The sequence below is a fragment of the Dermacentor silvarum genome, chromosome 5 (genome assembly GCF_013339745.2).
Source record: "Dermacentor silvarum isolate Dsil-2018 chromosome 5, BIME_Dsil_1.4, whole genome shotgun sequence".
Lineage (NCBI taxonomy): Eukaryota > Metazoa > Arthropoda > Arachnida > Ixodida > Ixodidae > Dermacentor > Dermacentor silvarum.
Window position 1 is genome coordinate 37,255,563 of NC_051158.1, and position 21,572 is coordinate 37,277,134.

The 21,572-nt window shown below is 44.8% G+C and overlaps 1 protein-coding gene across 1 annotated transcript in view; it reads left to right on the forward strand.

Annotated features, from left to right (window-relative positions):
* The window catches only part of LOC119452354 (uncharacterized), a 92,578-nt gene that overhangs the window by 63,055 nt on the left and 7,951 nt on the right, over positions 1-21,572 (forward strand). The window contains exons 13-15 of the mRNA XM_049667703.1: positions 10,101-10,174; positions 11,632-11,693; positions 17,352-17,479. Coding sequence (XP_049523660.1) covers positions 10,101-10,174; positions 11,632-11,693; positions 17,352-17,479 — 264 coding nt within the window. The remainder of the gene's footprint in view (positions 1-10,100; positions 10,175-11,631; positions 11,694-17,351; positions 17,480-21,572) is intronic.

Consider the following 21,572-nt stretch of genomic DNA (forward strand, 5'->3'; position numbering starts at 1 on the left):
GTAAGCATGAAATGTGCACTGCAAGACTGCCGCGACATTTCATACTTGGTCATTATACAAAATTGGCTTTTGTATTTTGTGCAGTCGACGTGCAAGTAACGTGTGCATCTCATTAGGAGCGTAGAGGATGCGCCAAAATGCTTTCGGTGAGTGTTGGCTTCACAAATTCCTCTTCACTCATGTGCTGCGCACTTAGTGACGCTTAAAGGTCGATCGTGTGTTCGAACATAGAGCGCTCGCTAACGCTGAATTTTGATGTTTTTTGTAACTATCGAGATAATATATGTAGACATGCATGATATATTTAAAAAGGAAGCCTAGTAGACAAACGTATATACAAATATTTACATGCGAAGTTTAGTTCTAGACGAGCAAGGTGCAAGGTACACAGGTCACAGTAACAGTCCACTTCTCCGTTTCTCTCGTGGGCGCATCGTACTCTCCAAACGCTCCATAACAATATGTAGTAACAAATTGCATCTTTTCTTGCGCCCTATCGGGCTATTCGCATATTGAATAACGTGGCATTTATATCGAGATAACAGAGCGGTAATACAGAGAGCGGTAACAGTTTCTGCCTCATATAGAATGCAATAATTGTATACTTTTCTTTGCAACGACAGTGGTAATCTCCCAGTCAGGATTTGGCAATGCCTGCCGTATGCACTCCAACCCAATTTTATTCTTCTGCAAATATCTTTCTCGTGATCAGGGTCCCCTGTGAATAATTGACCTAGATAAACGTACTCCTTTACAGATTCTAGAGGCGGACTGGCGATTCTGCATTCTTGTACCCTTGCCAGGCTATTGAACATTATCTTTCTCTTCTGTATAGTTATCTTCAACCCCACTCTTAAACTTTCTCGGTTAAGGTCCTCAATCATTTCTTGCAATTCGTCGCCATTGTTGCTGAATAGGACAATCTCATCTGCAAACAGATGGTTGCTTAGATATTCTCCGTTGATCCTCAGTCCTAAGGCTTACCAGTATGAGAGCCTGAATACTTCTTCTAAGCATGCAGTGAATAACATTGGAGAGATTGTGTCTACATGCCTGACCCCTTTCTTGATAGGTAACTTTCTACTTGTGGAGAATGAAGGTTGGTGTGCAATCCTTGTAGATATTTGCCAAGAGATTCACGTATGCCTCCAGTACTCCTTAATTACGCAATGCCTCTATGACTGCTGGTATCCCTACTGAATCAAATCTGAAGCTGTAGTTTTTGGATAAATACGTCACCACGCTGAATTGCCGTCTATCGGCAACTAAAGAATATGGTGTTTGCATTGGTTACTTGTATCACAAAGTGCGCTGTACTTTGTTGCGTTGGTTTCAGTAAAACAAAAAAAATCCTTCGTTTTACTGAAACAAACGCAACCGAAGTACAGCGCACTCAAGTTTACCAGTTTTCTAAAGGATTACCTTGTGCATGAGTACACCAAGGCAGTTGGTCACCATTGGTCAGTCACTATGTTGGTTTTGTTCGAAACCTGAAAACGCTTTTGCTCAGCGTATATTGTCGATCTGGTGATGTTTCATCGGTATTATTCGTCAAATAGCACCACGTGAAAATTACTGACGGAACGACTACGTTTCGTTTCAGCAACGAAGAGATCCGTAACATTTAAGGCGTGCTGCGATGGAGATAACGTTTTTTTTTGCGTTTTTTTTTTTTTGTCAAGGTGGCCCTGCTTTGCGCTTTCATGTATACAGGCAGAGGTATCCAGCGCTCACTGTCTCTGGCATTTTGTGCAGGCGACGTACAAACGACGTGTGCATGGTGTCAGGAGCGCAGAGGATGCGTCAAAATGCTTTCAGTGAGTGTGGGGTTAATACTTATTTCCTTCACTAATCTGCTGTTCACTTATTGAACTCCTAATCTTAAAGGACCTAAGGTTAAGTAAACAAAAACAAACCTAACTCAAGACATTTGTAGCAGCAGCTGCGAATTCGTAAGTGCAGGCTATTTTCTGACGAGCTACATTTAGTATCTGTATTGCGCTGTCTCATCGCCAAATGAGTGTCAGTTATCTAATAGTTGCTGAAACTGTTTAAAATTCCCGTTAATATAGTGGGAATAGTACCCACTGTTTTAGGCGCGTTCTTGACAGAATTTTGGTCCCTACTGAATCAAATCTGAAGCTGTATAGTTTTTGAATAAACTTTCGCAGTAGACTTGGTTCACTCATCACAGGCATTAATTCACACCAGATGAGGTAACGCAATCGAATGAAGCCCTAACCGTAAATGCGACTCAACCACAATAGTCAATAGAGGGACGTTACATTAGCTGTTCTTTATTAAATAGTACTTTCCAATTCCACTTCTGCATCTCGTTCCAATTCCACTTCAGCATCTAGGCAAGACAGGTGCCTTACCTAGATGGCGCCACCATACTGGCAGAGGTTCGGGTCGTCTGCAGCTTGCGCGCCTGCTTTGGGAGCGTTTAAAGGAGCGTTTTTGGGAGCGTTTGCTCGATAGCAAGCGCTTGTGTGGCTCCCAGGTAGCGGGCGCAGGTTCGATACCGGCGGGAACTGGGTACTTTTTTCGCATTTCAGCTTACGCTGTAAAAAGTACGGTTCTTATACAGTGAAATGGAAGCATATCTTGCGATTATGCCATTTAAATAACGTAGCTCATCCTTGTGGCATCGTATTCCACTTCGTGAACTTCAAGTTTAAAGTAGCAAGTAATCCATTTTTTGTTTGCTGATAGAGAGCAAATAAGTCACATGTAAGGGAATCACACGCATTGTGGTTTCACATGCTGACACTGTAGCGTACTAGATGTAGTCGCTTATTCTTCCGTGTTCAAGAGATAATGCGAGCCCTCAAAGAATTCACACCAACAAGACCATATTGCATTACTTGTTGAGAAGTTGAAAAATCGCGTACTATAATCAAGTGCCCTTTTTCTTCTAGGGCAGTGGCGAACCGTCCACCCCGGGGACTGTACGCTGTTCTGTGATGCGTAGATGTATTTTTGAAGTTTTGGGCTGCAATGGCTTTCTCTCAGCGGTGCACAGTACCTGTTCGGTACTGATGGGTGAGCACAAACTTCCTCTGCAAGATTGTTTAAAGCGGACGAATATATTAGTACGTTAACGTGAAATTGGTACAGGCGATGGTTACAAATTAAAAAAAATGTGATCTTTATAACGTCCCCGGTTGCGAGTCGCACAGAAAACATCTTTACCATCTTTATCTTTAAGCCCTGAACCTACCTCGAGGGTCGAAAACGGTCTATACCTCACTGCATTGCACCCTGTGTTATTTTCAGACAAAATCACAATTAAGGTTGTAAATTGGGTGACCGTGCACAGCGTCCGTATTGACCCTCTTCGCGGAGCAGTTTGTTCTCGAGAAACGGGATGGCGGGAACGGAACGGGAAGACAGTTTTAGCCTCGCTTTTAGAACAAACCCAATGTACACTGCTCGCGCCGTTTGGACAAAGCTTAATGAGGCTCCGAAGGAGTCTTGTCCTCTGAAGCTGTACGCAAAGGTTCGTGTCGTCCGACCAATCAGCGTCTATATTTCCCGAAACAAAGGTTCCCCGAGCCGCACCTGGTGTCATGTTCATCTTTTTTAAGTACCTAGGCAACCGAAGCAGCTGAGGAAAGCAATGGACGCGTCACCAAGTGATCAAACATGGCAGCGTTCACGGGATCATCGCGAAAAGGGCCGACTTATAATTGCCATCACAACAGAACCTACCACGAACCAAGCACACTGTTAGGATAGGTTAGGTTAGGTTAGGCTGATCCCTTCGGGCGGGATCATGTGTTACAACCAGGCTAGTTAGCGTTCCATGTTGTTGTGAACAACAGCGAACCTCGGGACAAGGACCAGAAAACGATAGAGGAATTTTGCTCCCTCGTTTGTTCATCCTTAAACCAAGACCTCCACGTCATCGTGTTTGCTGTGCAGCCCAGGCCCCGACGGACGCCACCTTCCCTTTCGGTGGCGTGGCCAAAGCCACTGCTGCAGTCTGTGGTGCGACCAGAGGTGAGTGCATAGCGACTACATCGAGTGGGGGCACCATTACGAGCCGACATACGTACTATAGCATGAGGGGTACGAATCATGCTAGCGCGTTGAATAGAAGCAGGAACTATGTATGTAGAGTAAGGGGCGTGAATTTGTTATGGAATACAATAATGCTAAAAAATTCCATAAGCCCCGTTAAGAAAGAAGTGCATACCTTCGCTCATTCACTCACGGGCGGTATAGCTGCATCGTTACATGCATCACATGTAACTATCCTCTTAAGGACCCTTGTACAACATAATTTTTTTTGCGAATTTTACTCGGTAGAGATTACGCAAAATATTCATTCTGGATATGAAGTTCGGTGCATTTGTTTAGAACTTGCAGAGATTGCATGAAAATGCTGAACGCGGCAGCACCAAGGCAATGTAGTACACGTAGTTCCATCCTCATCTCTGCGTTTAAGCAATGAAATGCAGTTTTTACCATAGCAAATATCAGGAGATGATGGAGATAGTTTACGTGTCCTCACGTACATGAGGACGCAGCTCTGGGCACCTGACCGGGGTATACGAATTTTAAGTCCTTAACATAACAGTAGACAATAAAAGCCTCACGCCTCTTACGAATTACGAGGCGTCTTGCTTTAGGAAGAATCGGCTGTTAGCTTGAACGTCTTGACCAATAATTAGCGGAACCATCCGGTCATTACGCGGTGATTGTGAAGCGGCCACAAAATACGTGCAGAAGCGAAGCGTCCTAACATAGTGAACTGCAGAACCCACAAATACCAGAACAATTTTGTCGCGTTTAGGGAGCCGGCGCCTGGTTACACGTACTGTGCCAACAACAATGTAGTAACGATGGTGGCGATGCTTGCAGGTCGTCAGCACTGAATTTATTACCTCTGCTAATGCAGTTAGGTGCAAGGAGCACTTTTGAACATTGTGTGAACGCCGCATACTTCAACGTGGCCTTCTTTATGCAGACTATGCACTGACGAAGATTGACTTTGTACACCGGCTGTGGCAACCAGTCGCGTGCGCCGCCGTTTTGTGGTCCTTCGGTGGCCACTTCTGCACCTCTATTGTCGCCGGTGGTATGTACCGAACATGGCATTGATTTTGACGGGACACTGTCACTTTCTGAGTGTTCTTGTCCCGCCGAGATAGTGTCCTTACGTGCCGACAGTGTACTAAAGACCACTAATCAGGGGTTTAACCACTTATTTTCCAAGCAGCATGAGTTTCTCTTCTGCTGAGATTGCTGAGGTGGGCAAATTACGCCAGGGTTACCAATGGTGGTGTTCACACTAGCCAGCAAAGACGCAAGACTGTCAAAGCCTACAGTTGCTAGTTGCTTCTGACGCCATGAATTTCACGTGAAATTGAGTTTCCAGAATCTACAAGAACAATATCATAGGCGGCCTCCTAATTTCGCTTGCTTGGATATCTCCAAAAGTACATGTGTAGACTTCATTACATTGAATTAAAATTCTTTCTTCTAGAACTGCTTGCGCTTCAGAAATTGTGGCGTTGATTATTAAGGACATTTAATTGTAATTTTGTCCGGGTTTTCCTGCGCTCAACGACTTTTAGTCAAGATGTTCCAACAAGAACACATTGCAATCCCTGTTGAACAGTCCCATTTCAAACATCGCGTACAATAAACAAGTGCTCTTTTTCGTCTAGGGCAGTGACCACCCGTTCATCCCGGGGACTGTGCGCTGTTCTGTACTTGATGCCTCGATGGTATCTTCCCTGCATCGGGCTACCATGGCTTTTTCTCAGTGGTGCACAGTGCGTGCTCGGTCCGGATGGGTGAGTTCACAAAAACGCCTTCCACGTGCATGAGTAAACAAGATCTTCTACTCATTATCACGCGCTCATTATCAACAGGCTACGCAGCAGTGTACCTGGAGAGCCCTCGCCAGCAGACAACAATGCGAAGACCTGGTACCTTCGTGAGGCCACGCCGCAGGCGCTTAATGGGAGCTTCCGTGGAAATGGCAAGAAGTCTTTTTCTCTTTCTCTTAGCCATACGCAACGGTTGTGTGTTGAAATCGCCTCTGGCGAAATCTCTGCTGCCCTACACACAGCCGAGTCATGAGGCACCAAATGTTCCACAACTTTTCCCGCCTTGATGCCGTCCCTCTAACCTAGATGCGTCGAAACAACCGATTTCACTAAAACAGCATTCATACTTTGTCCTCAGCGTGCGAGGAGACAAAGCGATGATTGAATTAGACTTCTTTCTGGCGAATTAGGAACGAAGCGGGAAGCTTGGGCAGTGACGTGCATTTATGCATATCCGGTATACAGCGGGAACGACCTCGGTATATTTTATCGCAGCCCGGTATATTCTGTGCATGCGCAGTTGAGGAAGCCGGGACCGATATAGCTTAGGGTAAGACAGTAACTCCCTCATTAGTAGACTGACTCAGATTCACTCGGACAGACCCGTGAATGTGAGCCCGGCAGAGTAGAATTCTGAGTAGATGCAATTCTGTACAGCTACGAATGGCAAAGCTAACAAACAGCATGGCCGAGCAATGCAGCGTGCGTAGAAGCCTTAAAGCAACCGTATGACCAGGATGAAGCACTCAACCCCCGCATTCAGAAATGCGTCTGAGCTTAAAACCCATGCCTGAAATTATATGACAATCTGTCGTGAGCGCGCCGAAGGAAACACAATGAGCACCCTGGGCACGTTCACGCCAGGCGTCATTTAGATCGTCAAGCATTGGATTCAGGATAAAAATGCATTTATGAGTGCGAACGCAGGTAGGAAACCATAAATTGGTGGAAATTGCAAATGCGCGGCTAAAGGAACGGGCCGATTGTGACTGATTGGGCCGCGATACTCGTAAATTAAGAAGGCGGCTGCGCATGAGAGAGGCACTTGCCAAGAACACACTGAGAAGAATTCGGCGTGAACACACGGACACATATACAATGAAAAAGCAATTTTTTGTTTCATTAACTATGTCATGTAAGCAAAAATGTAGTAGCTTCGGTAAGTTATGATGTAAACGGGCCCAACGTGCAACTTTAGCCATAATTAAGATCGTGTTTTTGCACCTGCCTTTCAATACCACGAATCTTTACAAACTTGCTCAACTTTCACTCGTTCTGTTCAGGGTGTTTTCTTTTCCTTTTTTTTAGGGTGTTTTCTTTTCCTTTTTTTTCTTTTTTTTTTGAACTCTTCTTTTATCGCACGCCGCACAGGGTTCTGTGGCATCCACCTCCGCGGACTGAATCTGGTCGGGCCGGAATTTACGCAACAGAGTCGGCGTTGAGCAAAGAAGCTTGCTATCTTGGTCACAGCGACACTGCCCAAAAGAATGGGTAAGAAATGTGTACTTGTCGAAAATGGGCATGTCCTATTAGCCATAACTTTCCTGTTTAAGAGATCGCGGAAAATGTCGCAGCTTGTTTTCACGTGCATCCGAGAATTCCATACGTTGAGGCGACAGCATTGCTCTCGATAGAAATTTTTTTAGTTTAAAAAAAGCATGGTTGACACTGCTACAGAATCGCCTGTGATGCGACAGAATGATGTAGGTGTCGTTTACTTTTTTATTATTTTTGTGCGTTATATAGACGGTGCCGCGTTGCCTGTGTTTAATCGATTTCACGCTTGACGGGAGTAATGCTTGGAGGGATGCCTTGGATGAAAATAATCTTTTAAAAAAACGCGACCCTGAAAACCCCAGAAATTGATATTGTTTTTGTCTGGTACTTGTACTTTTTTATTGTGGCGATAAGAACTGAATATACCTGCATGTGAGAAAATATTGTTTGTATGTGAGCATACTACAGCTAATTCACTCAAACAAGAATGTTCATAAAGCGAACCCAGCCTTTGATAATGCTGAAAGAAATGTAGGGCTTCATGACAATAATTAATCTTCACAAACAAAAGCGGTGGCAACGTAGAGAAATATTTTAACCGTGATAAGAAACTGTGCTGAAACCATCAACGAGGATTTGAATAAAATGTGAATTTGTGTCACCTTCGTGTTAGGCTATTTTGTCAGATTGCTCTTTTAGCCAACAATTAATTAGTTCATGAAGCTGGGATGGTTGTTGGTTGGGAATATGGCAGCAGTTGCGATTTTGAAGCTAGTTGGTGACGGGCTTATTTGTGTAACTTATGTGGCTTACTCTAAAATACCGCTCTGTGACGGTATTGCCTGATCTCGGTAGTGATGCACTTCAGCGTTAATACTCTATTTCTTTTTCATTTGTGGCAGCTCTAAAATATATATATATATATATATATATATATATATATGGAATGTCGTTTCACTTGGGTTTATAAGCGAAAAATATTTGCAGAATGTTTACACTAACAGTTGGATCAAAGGTGAAGTGAGCTTTAATGCTTTGACCTTCATGTACGCACTCTAGCAGCAATGCTGCGGTCTACTGTGGCATCCACCTCCAAGGAACGCGAGGGGTATTGGTTGCTCCCGTCGAGCCGAGTGGACTTTGAGCAAAGGAGCTCGCGGCATTCGTCACTGCTGAGGCCAATGCCGTTGGTGAGAACTGCACGAATGTTGTCTGCTTGTGGGCACAGGTTGCTTGACGTTTTGACTCTTACTTGCAGTTATCCTTCTCCCAACAGGACCGACCTTGTCGTTTAGTACGTCGGAGATGGCAACATGTCGAGGAATCGGCTTTTGAAATCGGCTTTTGAAATCGGCTTTTGAAATCGGCTTTTGAAATCGGCTTTTAAATATTAAATAACAAACGCAACATTGCTTCTTTCTTAGCAAACCGTAAAACAATTTTGGGGCAATAAAGCCCCCCCCCCCCCCCCCCCCCAAAAAAAAAGACAGAAGAAAAAAAGATAAATACTCCTAGGCGATTAGCGTGGCTATGCTCAGTGTGCAGTCACAGAAATATACCTTGTTCTTTCAGAAATAACGGTGCCGTTGTGGATGTCGGGAGTTTCGGCATCGTATTATACATACTTGTATCGCTAACGATTGGGACTTCGTTTAAACAAAGCGTGGATGATACCCTGCACACGTACTAGTGAGTGCTCATAATTAAGGATTAGTTCATTATGGATTTATTGCCGCACAAACTGTCGTGTTGTCTTTCCATCAAAAGAATTGAATCAGTGGCTGGGTGCACATGTAAGAGGAAATTATTGGAACAGTACAAGGCGAAATTGTTTTTTCGTCATGACTCACGGAACATAGCCTTTCGAACATGGCGTGTCAAACAGAATTGTGCCTTCAGCTACGTCGTCGTGCGCAGCAATACTTGTCACAATAAAGTGAGGAGACGCAATATGTACGGAGAGGTTGCCGTAGCTCAATATTCAAGACCTTTTCCTTAGCACCACTTGACAAAACGCGCACAATGCAAATGGAGAGGTTAATTTGCACCCAATATAACGGTACTTGGTCAAACTGTATAAAGGTAAATCTAGTAAACGCACTTGGCAAATTTCAAAGAACACGGAGTTAGAGGGTACCAGAATAGAAAGAAGATTAAGCCTCATCTATCAAGGAGTATGGATGCGTGCACTGCAGTAGACCCATTATTTTGGTTTGTGTCCAAGTGAAATATTATGCGCCACATAAGCTCCTTGTTTATGTAGAACATGCCCATTTGCACATTTTCTGAAATTCATGATTTCGTTTCAACAATGAAATTGTGTCACCTTCGTGTCAGGCTATTTTGTCAGATTGCTATTTTAGGCGGCAATTAGTTAATGAAGCTGGGCTGGTTGTTGCCCGAGAATATAGCACGTGTTGCGATTTTGAGATCTTGCAGTGGTAAGGTGCAGCCACTGAGAGTGAGCACTTTCTTCGTTGCTGTGACCCTGCAGTGTCTCGCGCGGTGGCCGCGTTATAGGTATGTGATGTGGACTGCAAGACTGCCGCAATGTTTTCATACTTGAGCGTTATACAAATTCGATGCTTGTGATCTTTATACAAATCCGATGCAAGCATTTGACTAGCTTCAGGGAAGCTTTTGGTTGTCAAGACATCTAGCGATAAAGATAAATTTGTCAAGGTGGTGTTCGATTATGCTTTTCATGTACACTGGCACGGAGACATCCAGTGCTCTCACGGGCTCTTGTATTTTGTGCAGTCGACGTGCAAGCAACGTGTGCATTGCAACGGGCGCGCTGCAACAGAAGCAGAGGATGCGCCAAAATGCTTTCAGTGAGTGTTGGGTTCCTACTTGCCTCTTCACTAACGTGATGTGCACTTAGTGAACACCAAACGTTAAACGTAGCTCGTATTTGTGTTTGAATATAAGGGCACTCCGTATGTAGCTCCATAGGTAATATCTGTAGCCTGATATTTGATATATTGTTAGCAAAAAGGAAGCGTAAGACAGCGCTCTCACTGTTTCTCGGTATTTTGCGCAGGTGACCTGCAAACGACGTGTGCATGGCCTCAGGAGCATAGAGGATGCGCCAAAATGCTTCCTGTGAGTGTGGGGTTCATACTTCCTTCCTCACTCATGTGATGTGCACTTAGTAGTGAACTTGTAATGTAAAAGGAAAAAAAATGCAACCGCGCGGATTGGATTCCACTTCGTCATCAACGCGCCATTGACCGTGTGGGAAAACACCGGCTGGCTGTCGGCGACTGCCACTTCTTTCGTCTCACTCGTGGGCGTACGGTCCTCTCCAAACGCTCCGTAACAATAAGTAGTGTCACACGTTTATCTTTTTGCACTCTGTAGTGCTACTTAGTTGCAAAACAACGTGAAATTGATATCGGGATAATAGAGAGCAGTAATACTTTCATGTGTCCTCGCATCTGTGCAATCGTTTAGTTTGGCAGTCTTACAGTGCGTAGACGACACCGTCTTGTTACGTGATGAGACTAGGAGGAAACGAGTTCGCGAGACCGTTGTGCGAGTCACGTGCTCGCCTCGGGTTGACAAACCTGACAAAAGGCTAGGCGCGGGATAGAAGTCGTGGGAAGGAAGCATGGGAGGCTGTTATGACGTCGCACATCACGCTGATATATTCGCGCGTAAAGGGCTTTACTGTTTCACCTAGAAAATAGGTTCGCACTTACCCGGGTCTGGGGATCGCAAAGCAAATTATGCAGTAGCACTGCCATGCATGATTTGGCGTGCCATTATTTTGCATTATTACGGCGGGGATAAATATGGATCTTTAATCCGCGTCGTTCTAGCATGGGCTTTCTTCGCAGCATAGAATTCGCGGGTAGTGTTTTATGTGGAAGTTTCATGTCGTTTGCTTTTGACGATTTGTAGCACAAAAAATGCTTTGTGTTACTGAAACAAACGCAGCACAAGTTAGCGCACTCAAGTTGACTGGTTTTCTACAGGGTTGCCTAACGCATGAGTACACCAATGCAATAGCGTACATATAGTTAACAGCACCATCGGTCACCATTTGCTCAGCGTCTATTGTCGATCTGGTGACGTCTCATCGATATTACTCCTCAAATAGCACCATGGTAATAAGGTTAGGGATGGAACTACTACGTTACGTTTCAGTGACGATCACATGACGATCCCATTTAGGGCATGCTGCGATGGAGGTAACGTTTTTTGTCAAGGTGGCGCTGGTTTGTGCTTTCATGCAGACAAGCACAAAAGTATCCAGCGCTCTCACTATCTCTGGTACTTTGTGCAGGCGACGTGCAAACGACGTGTGCATGGCCTCAGGAGCATAGAGGATGCGCCAAAATGCTTTCAGTGAGGGAGGGGCTCATACTTTCTTCATTCATGTGATGTGCACTTAGTGAACTCCAAATGTAAAAGGAAAACATGAAAGAACCTTAGGTTAATAAAGAAAAACCAACCTAACTCAAAACATTTGTCGCAGCAGCCGCGAATTCGAATGTCCAGGGCATTTTTTGACTAAGTACTTAAGTAGGTGTAATGCGTTGCCTCATCGACAAATGCCTGTCAGTAGCCTAATAGTTGTTGATTCGCGTGAATATACAGGGAATAGTAGCGTAATTGTTTTAGACGCGTTGCTGATGGTGTATTTCATTCTTGGAAAGTCTGCTCTTCCTCGGTAGACGTTTCGCCGTCCGTGATCACTGAACATCTTTATGGTGTCTATTGCAGAAACACTATGGATTCCCGTAGGCGATGCAAGAATTGCGACATTTGCTGTATGTGATTGTGTATCTGTAGGAAAAGTTCCGATCTCTGCGCATCAAGCTTTGTGAACGTGAATGGTAGCGTGTGAGTAAAAACAGATTTGATAATACGGTCATGCTGGCAAATGTTTGGGTTTCGTTCGGGACTCGCCAAGCTGAAATCGAAAGTTGCGATTCCTACAAGCAAAAAATACGTGATCTGTTGGGAAAGGCCATCTCACAGCCAAAATGGTTGTGGCTTCTCTTTAAATATTTTATAAATATAAATTTGCCCACTATCTATCTACATCACAATATTCTCCCCTACGTAACGTCAAAAGCTATGCTTTTGAGATGGCTGCCTCAGAATTGCTTTGAAAAGAACACCATGTGCATGGTAAATCTGTTATTAACCCGGAAATATTATGAAGAGGAATTTCTTAATGATGAACAGTGGAACACCATCTATGTTTTTACCTTGTGTAATAGAGTAAGAATACGCTTAGCTTGCCCAGCTTTGGCTTTGTAATAGACATTTTTGCCCTATAGTGGTATAAGGAAGTGAGGGCAAAAAGCAGTACACAAGTGAAGGGCTGTTTTTTCTGCGCTTTTTCTTTCGTCGTACGTCGCTTTTGTACGTCGATAAGCGCCACATCATCTCTATTAGCACTCAGTATGCATAAATGTTAGTCTTTCTCCTAATGGCACAGACCACAGTTGCGTAATGAAAACTACTTTTCCGTACAACCTTACGACGATGACTCTTTGGGCCAGATGAACGCCATACATCCTGCGCTGTATTCCTATAAATGCCCACACTGCGGTCAATGCGCAACGCTTTACCACATTGCTTGCGTAAACACACCACAGCTCACACCCGTAACACAACCCACCACACGGCAATGAGAGGCAGCGCTGTCCACCTCCGACTCAACGGACCAGCTCAACCTGGTCAACTGAGCGAGAAGGGCAGCTAAGGCCCAACGTGCAACTTTAGCCATAATTAGGATCCTATTTTTGCACCTGCCTTTCATCGCCACGAATCGTTAACTATTTGCTCAACTTTCACTCGTTCTATGCGTTTTCTAACTTCTGCACCCGGAGTTTTTTTTTTTTTTTTTTTTTTTTTTTAATTTCTTGCTTCCATCGCAGCGCGGAGTACTGTGGCATCCACCTCCGCGGACTGAATGCGGTCGGCCCGGAAATGAAGGGGACGAGTCGGCGTTGAGCGAAGCCAGCGTATCCTCCGCCCAGGCAAGTGTTGCCTAGCAACAGAAGCACGTCTCTGCCTTCTTTCGCTCTTCTTTCCGCGCATTAGCGTTAGCGATTGTTAGCGTTTTTTCTGCGGCCGTACTAGCTAAGCGCGCATAGAAATGTATACAACCTCCGTACTTGCGGGGTTGCCACGCGGTCACACTTTGTCCGTCTCGAGCGGGACAGTTGCGGTGTCCACGGCAGGCTTTGTCTTTGTCGGTAGTTTTCTCGGCGTCAGCGCCGGTTTTGAGCGCGTCTTCGTTATTACACGGTGGTGGTGCGTGTGGCCGGAATCTATGGCAAATAGCAGCAGCGCTGGCCGAGCCCCAACAGCGACGTCTTCACGGATAGCTCAACTGGTGACATCAACATGACATTAATGGGTGGAATGGTTCATTTTGGAGCTTTCACTATGAACGACTTTTCAGAATAACGAACCATTTAACGTTGTCCACTGAAGTTCGTTATATCGATATATCACTGTACGCGGCCTAGGGCCCATATCATCTACAGACAGTTCTTCCCGCACACAGAAAGAGGGAGAATGAGAGTGCCTCGTGTATGCTTTATGGGAGGGGGGGCATAGACCAGATAAATGCAGGCATAGGGGCCTACCGGACTGCAATTCTTCGCAAGAAATGGCGGTGGCCGATATTCAATTGGCTTAGCGATGTGGCCATAAGGTGTGGTTGGGCGCTTATTCGCAGCACAGGGTCACACATCACTCAACTTGAATTCCGGAGACAAACAGCCCAAAGCTGCCTCACAAGATGGGACATGCCGAGAGGACCTAGTCGTCGAACGTCAAAGCCCCGTGACTTGTTTTTTTTTTTTTTTTTTTAAGTGCGCGATATGACAAAGTGGCCCACTTTGTTGGAGCCGCACTTAACGGCAAAAGGCGCACGGACGCTGGTGACAATTGCAACAGCATGGTGCGCACACGGTGCGACATCGGCATGTGCAATCCATGCTCCGAACCATACCGTTTGTCCCACAAATTCCTTATATATTTCTTGCGGTAGGCACACATTACTCAACATGAATTCCGGGAGCAAATAGCCCAAAGGGACAACTAGCCTGAAGGACCATGCTTTGAACCATACCGTATAAGTGTCCCACAAATTTATAATTATATATATTGCAAAAATACACTTAGAAGCTTGGCTGTGAAACATCTGCAGACTGCTCATTGTAATGCAAGAACCAAATGTTCTCGAATGCATGAAAGAACACCAAATCCACCGCTTATTAAGCGCAGTCTGCAGCGTATACCGTTCGCCACGAATTCAATATTGTTGAATTCATCTGCCTATCGAAATGCTGCGCCGCCGTGGCGGGGTACACTGAAAAACTCACAGCATTACACAATATATATATATATATATATATATATATATATATATATATATATATATATATATATATATATATATATATATTGTCACGCATCAACGCGAACTAGACAACACGTTGAACAAGACGGTGGAACAGCTTGTTACCCGCCGTGGTTGCTCAGTGGCTATGGTGTTGGGCTGCTGAGCACGAGGTCGCGGGATCGAATCCCGGCCACGGCGGCCGCATTTCGATGGGGGCGAAATGCGAAAACACCCGTGTACTTAGATTTAGGTGCACGTTAAAGAACCCCAGGTGGTCAAAATTTCCGGAGTCCCCCACTACGGCGTGCCTCATAATCAGAACTGGTTTTGGCACGTAAAACCCCATAATTTAATTTAATTTTAGCTTGTTAAGAATCGCCAAAACAGACATCTTCTCAGTCTTCGAATTAGCCTGTCCTACTACTCGGAGTCAAGTTAAATCACATTTTGTCATCGTCGTTTAAACGTCTAATGGAGTACGCGTCAATATATTATGTTTGTAGGCTTCTTATGATATATGTATATGTCATATATCACCATCAACAGGGTGCAACCTCCGTGCCTCCGTGTAAGCAATCATGGAAGAACCGGAGAACCGCGCAGTCGAACTGTGGTGAGTACGGTGTTTTGTTTGGTACCAGCCCGATAGCCTTGCATGTTGGTTAGATGTGACCAAACTGTCTGCAAAAGTCATGCCGAATTTCAGTGTTTCTTAAAGTGGGTTTTCACGGCTTGAATGCATGCCGTTGACCGTTAGCTTTCGAGTGCAAGATAGAACAGATCGGGGCGCATATGGGCGACGACTGCGAGGGAAACCCCTGCCCTCCCTACGTGTCATTACCATAGTTATGCTACCCACAACAAGAGAACACGTTGAACAAGACGGCGGAACAGCTTAAGAATCACCAAAACATAGAGTAAGAGTTAAAAAAATATGATTTTGAAAAAAAAATTGAAAAAGAAAATGTGCATGCCAATATGCAATATATGCCCCTTGTTGGCCAATCCTAAAATTTGATTGCGGCTAAAAGCTTACTGCATCATTATAGTGCAAGAAGGCCCGTCTACCGTGCCTTGGGTGCACAGTTAAAGAACCCATGGTGATCGAAATTCATCCAAACCAAAACCAAAAAGTGGTTTTGGCACGTAGGAGCCCAGAATAGAATCTCGCACCTTCCCATACGTGAACCCGCGTGGTTGCTTCGTGGCTATGGTGGTGGGCTGCTAAGCACGAGGTCACGGGATCGAATCCCGGCCGCGGCGGCCGAAGTTCGATGGGGGGGGGGGGGGGGGGGGGATAAATGCAAAACACCCGTGTATTTAGACTTAAAGCACCTCAGGTAGTCCAAAGAGGTCCCCCATTATGGTGTTCCTCTTAATCAGGTCGTGGTTTTGGCACACAAAAGCCCACAATTTAATCAGTTCAGGCTTGAAGACCTTAGCATGGAAGAAGCTGTAAATTGACAACTGACTTCCTCACTTCAAGAAGCGTACGTAGCAGAACATACGCTCCGAATGGAGCCTAAAAATTTATCTGCCTCGCAAAACCAGCAATATTACGCCATCATCCTGATTGAAGAATGAGGCGTTATTTCGATGTCGTCCGGCAGACGCATTGCAAATTTCTGTGGACACGCTACTCTTCTCTAAGTTAACCTATAATTTCAAGTAACTTTTAACATGAAGGTTACTCTTACCAAACCAACTTGATCTTTGTGCTCTCGTATATTTCCTTTTGTATATGCCCACCTAGGTTTAATGTGTTGAAGCATCTATTTTAAAGGTTACTGCAACGCCAAATGTGCTGTAACCTGTAGATTGTAACCTATAAAAAGTGTAATTGGTTGCTCGGGTGATCTCCTCGGGTGATATATGAACTCCCTGGCACTCCATCTTGTAGGTGCACGCAACGGTGTGCATATGAAAGTTGACACACCTCTTCGTATAAACCCTCAACGAGGTGCACTTGAATAGGCAGCGTGCTGTTAGGTTGTATGCGCATTGTTTAAAGGCGACTGGCGCCAGAAACTCTCGGTATTGTCTGTGACGGCTCAAGTGTGTAGAGTAGTAATAAGCACATAACTTTGGCTATTTCAGCTTATTTATTCCGATTGATCGCAACCTTTTATATTTATAATTTATTACTTTCCGATGCGTGCATACGTAAGCTTCAAAACAAAATATTGTGGTTTATCCAGATATTCAACAATTAAAGCGACCTGAAAGTCTGCAGTTTCTTTTGAAAACGTCAGTCACACCACGTCATGGCACGCCACACTATGGGGTACCAATGCGTGCCAGAATGGACACACAAGACTGAAAGAAGCCTACAGGTTTCTTGCTGCTTGTGATGCCATGAAAATGACGTAAAATTGAGTTTCCAGAATGTATAAGAAAATTATCGTAGGGGTCCTCCTGAGGACATTTCGCTTTCGTGGATATCTCGAAAGGTACTTGCGTATATTTGGTTACAATAAAGTGAAATTGTTTTTTTTTCTCGCTGCTGTTAACTGCTTGCGCTTCAGAAATTGTGGCGATGATACTTTCCAATCACTTGTAATTGTTTCCCTTTCAAGTTTCCATTTCAAGTGCTAAACTTGTAATGTGTTTTCCTGTGCTTTTTAATCTGTTTTCAGGGCAGTGGCCAACCATTCATCCCGGGGTATATGCGCTGTTCTGTATGTGATGCCTCGATGGTATCTTTCCTGCATCAGGCTCAAAGGCTTTTTCTCAGCAGTGCTCAGCGCGTGTTCGGTCCAGATGGGTGAGTTGGCAGAAACGTCTCTTTGACATTCGACGTGCAAACGAGATCTACGACGCCAACACACTTGTAAACCGGCGTTTATTACATGCATTCGTACATGTTGCTTATATAGAGCGAATTGTAATTACACGCCACGTTCTTGCCAGGGCTGCCAGTTTTGCTGCTTAAGTAGTGGGTTGTCTACACTTTAACTAAATTACGTACTTAAGGATGTACGAGGGTGTGCATTGATCTGCAACTGTCGCCGTCGCACCTTTAAATGTGTAATGCTGTGAAGTCTACACTAAATTTACACCCCAATGCACCTTTAAGGGTGTAATTTAGTTTTCAGTGTACCCCGCCACGGCCGCGCAGCATTTCGATAGGCAGATGAATTCAAAAACAATTGTTTACGTTCATTAATATAAACTTGTGTCCGTCACATCGCAAACGTGTTGGCGGCTTTGTGTTGGAGGTCAGGTACAATTCTGTACAGCTTCGGATGGGAAAACTTGTGTTCGGGTGTGTTGTTCTTTCGCCCCAGTGGCTTAGTGGCTACGCCGCGGCGTATATGCTTCTTTCTTGCTTGAAGAAGCGTATATGCTTCTTTCTTCTTTCGCCGCGGCGTATATGCTTCTTTGTACATACTGCAGCTAAACATTTGGCTATAGCAGTTTTTAGACGTTTATAAACTGCGCAAGAAAACGAAGACACAACAAATAAAACACACGACACCACGAGTGCAGTAGATATACATCTAAAGGACAGATTCATCTAAAGGACATTTGGGTATGGCTTCATTTCATTGGGAGCGAAATGCGAAAACCACTCGTGTAGGTGTGGGTTAGGTGCAAGTTACAAGAGCTCCGGCTGTTCAAAATTATTCCTGGGTCGCCCATTTCGGCATGCCACGATAACCATATTGTCGGTTTAGCGCATACAATCGCGAAAATTCCTACACGCTTTTCGGGGTTCGATGGGCTTGTGATGCAAGTACGCATAAAAAAATTAATTCGTCATCGGCGTCGTTTTTTTCTCTCCGTTTCGCGCACAGCACAGACAATTATGAAAGTGCCTTAACTAGGCCCATTAATTTAGTGACACCTTAAAAACAGGTGAAAATTGCAGTGCACCTCACTGCGCCGTCTCCTAATGCCAATGTGTTACTACATAAAAGCAGCTCTTACCTTACATACTTTCAGTAATAACCACGGAGTAGCGTGGTCGATACGTGCAGATTTAAAATGCAATGTGATTGCACAAGCGGAAGGGCGAAACGTCAGTGCAAAAATGCGTGCCAGAGCTTATCGTTTAAGAAGCAATAATGGGCAACCGAGTGCTTTACTTGTTAACCGTATACGCTGCAGACTGCGCTTAATAAGCGGTACATGTGGTGTTCTGGCATGCATTCGAGAGCATTTGGTTCTTGATTACAATGAGCAGTAGAGCTGCAGATGTTTCACAGCCAAGCTTCTAAGTGTATTTTTGCTGAATGAAACGCGTAAGTGGGTTCTGAGAGAAAATCAGCAAAAAAAAATATATTGAAACACTTGTGGCGCTCACAAAGAGACATTTAGAACAGCCAAAATTTACCAGTCTCGTAGCTTGTCTCCTGTAAAACGGTTCTTGTGCGGCCGTGAAGGTGTGGCGTTGAACTCCGTATCGAATGCCAATCGAAAAAATCTTGCAAAGTAACCGGCGTTGGAGACCCGAATTTTCGCTTTGAAGCGTCATTATCCATCATAGTAAAGCTTAGGCCACCGACGTATACCTCGTATGAATAAAGAACTTCGCGTCTTCAAGTGATTAGTGTCCGTCACATCGCAAACGTGTTGCCGGATTTGTGTTGGAGGTCAGGTACAATTCTGTACAGCTTCGGATGGGAAAGCTTGACAGCATGGGCAAGCAATGCAGTTTACGTAGAAGCCCTGAAGCGACCGTATGACATAGCAATGACTGCCTGTTGTGAACGAGTCGAAGGAAACACAATCAGCGCCCTGGGAACGTTCACGCCAGGCATCATTTAGATAAAGTATGGGCTTCAAGATAAGATGCATTTATGAATACGGAGTTACTTTTGCGCATAGTCTACTAGTATTTCTGGTGAACAGCGTGATAAAAATCTTATTCAGGTTAGAGTTCATTCAGGTTTGCATTCACCGGCGAATGATTGTGCTGTTATTTGAAAACCAGCCTGCGACTCGATTGTACAGAAACAAACCTTTGCTCTTTGTGAACAGGTTGTGTAGCAGCGTGCATGGCGAGCCCTCGCCAGCCGAATGTTATGTTAAGACCTGGTACCTTAGTGAGGCCGTGCCACAGGCTCTTATTTGGCGCTTCAATGGAAAGGGCAACAACTCTTTTGCCCATCCTCTTAGCAACAGTTGTTTGAAAACTGTTGGTGATGATGGATAATGACGCTTCAAAGCGAATTTGGGTCTCCAGCGCCAGTTAACTTGGCAAGATCATGGTTAAAATCAAAGCTGGCCAAGGTGAAATATATGTCGTAGATAAGTTGTTTTGACGCTGCCAGGCTCATGGAGGCAGCATCGACGCGTTAAATAAAGCATGTGGATTTCCATCTAACAGATGACGACACCGCATTACGCGCTGAACAGTGCGCTACACACAGCACAGTCATGTGGCACCATCTGTTCTATGCAAATCGACAAACTTTACCGCCTTGAAGCCATCCCCCTTAGCGTAGAGGCGTCGAAACAACCGATTAAAGTAGCAAGCAAACAGTCTTTCTACTTTGTGGGACGATTTAAGGAGGCGGCTGCCCATGAGAGACTTTTACCAAATAAGACATTGCGATTCCTGATACATTGAGAAGTTGGTGTGCAAACGCGGACACATATGCAGCAATAAAAAAAAGTTTCATACTTATGTCATGTGTAGTGACGGAGGAAGTAACACGGACGAAATAGGATCGAAGCGGGCTGCTTGGGCAGTGTCATGTCTTCATGCAAATACGGTATACAGCCCAGGGCACGTGTTTAATTCGGCACGTTCACGACAGGCGTGCATGGGCTTATATATATCAAGTCAAGCAACGCAGGCACGTCTGTTCCTTTTTTCGCCCTTCTTCTCGTGTGCCCTTCTTCCCATTCGCCCTTCTTCCCGTGCGCCCTTCTTCCCGTGCGCCCAGCTAAGCGTGCAGAGAAAAGTAAATTCCGTACTGGCAGGGTTGCAACGCGGTCACACTTCGTTCGCTTCGAGCGAGACAGTTATGGTGTCCACGCCAAGGAATGTGAAAAACAAAAGAAACATTGCGCTTTTTCTTTGTCGGTAGTTTTCTCGGCCTCAGCGTCTGTTAGTGTCAGTGTATATGTTATGTTATGTTATTATGTTAGTGTCTTCTTATGTTAGTGTCAGTGTTAGTGTCTCTTTTTTATTACACGGTGCTTCGGTGGTGCGTGTGGCCGGAATCGATGGCAAAGAGCAACAGCGCTGGCCGAAAGCCAACAGCGACTTCTTCGCGTATAACTCAAATGGGGGCAACTTATGGAAGGAATGGTTAATTTTGGGGCTTTCACTTTCCAGAATAACTAATCGTTTAACGCGGTCCGCTGAAGTTCGGTATATCGAGGTTTCACTGTACACGATGTCGGGCCCATGTCATCTGCAGACAGGTATTCCCGTGCACAGAAAAGGGGCGGATGAAAGTGCCTCGTGCAGATGCTGTTTCGCAGTATAACTGCTTTATGAGAGGCATGGCACTAGATGGAGGCAAACATAGGGGCCTACCGGATTGCATTTCTTGGCAAGAAATGGTGGTGGCCAATATTCAATTGGCTTAGTGATGTGGCCGTCGAAGAAAGTAAAAGCCCCGTGACGTTGCTTTTTGTAGTGCACGATATGACCAAGTGTATCGAGGCATACTAAGTTGTGATAGGTTACGTTAGGGCTAGCTGGCGTTCAATGTTACTGTGAATTATATAGCGCGCATCGGGAGAAAAACAGAAAACATGGTCTTCGTCGTTTAGTGTCCTAGTGCCGACGTTCGCTGTAATTCACTGTAATAACGTGTTAGACTGTCTTTTCATTCGAGAGCGAATGAAGGGAACGGATTCACAGAGTTGGCTTGGATAGGCCGTGACGTTTTGCTCAT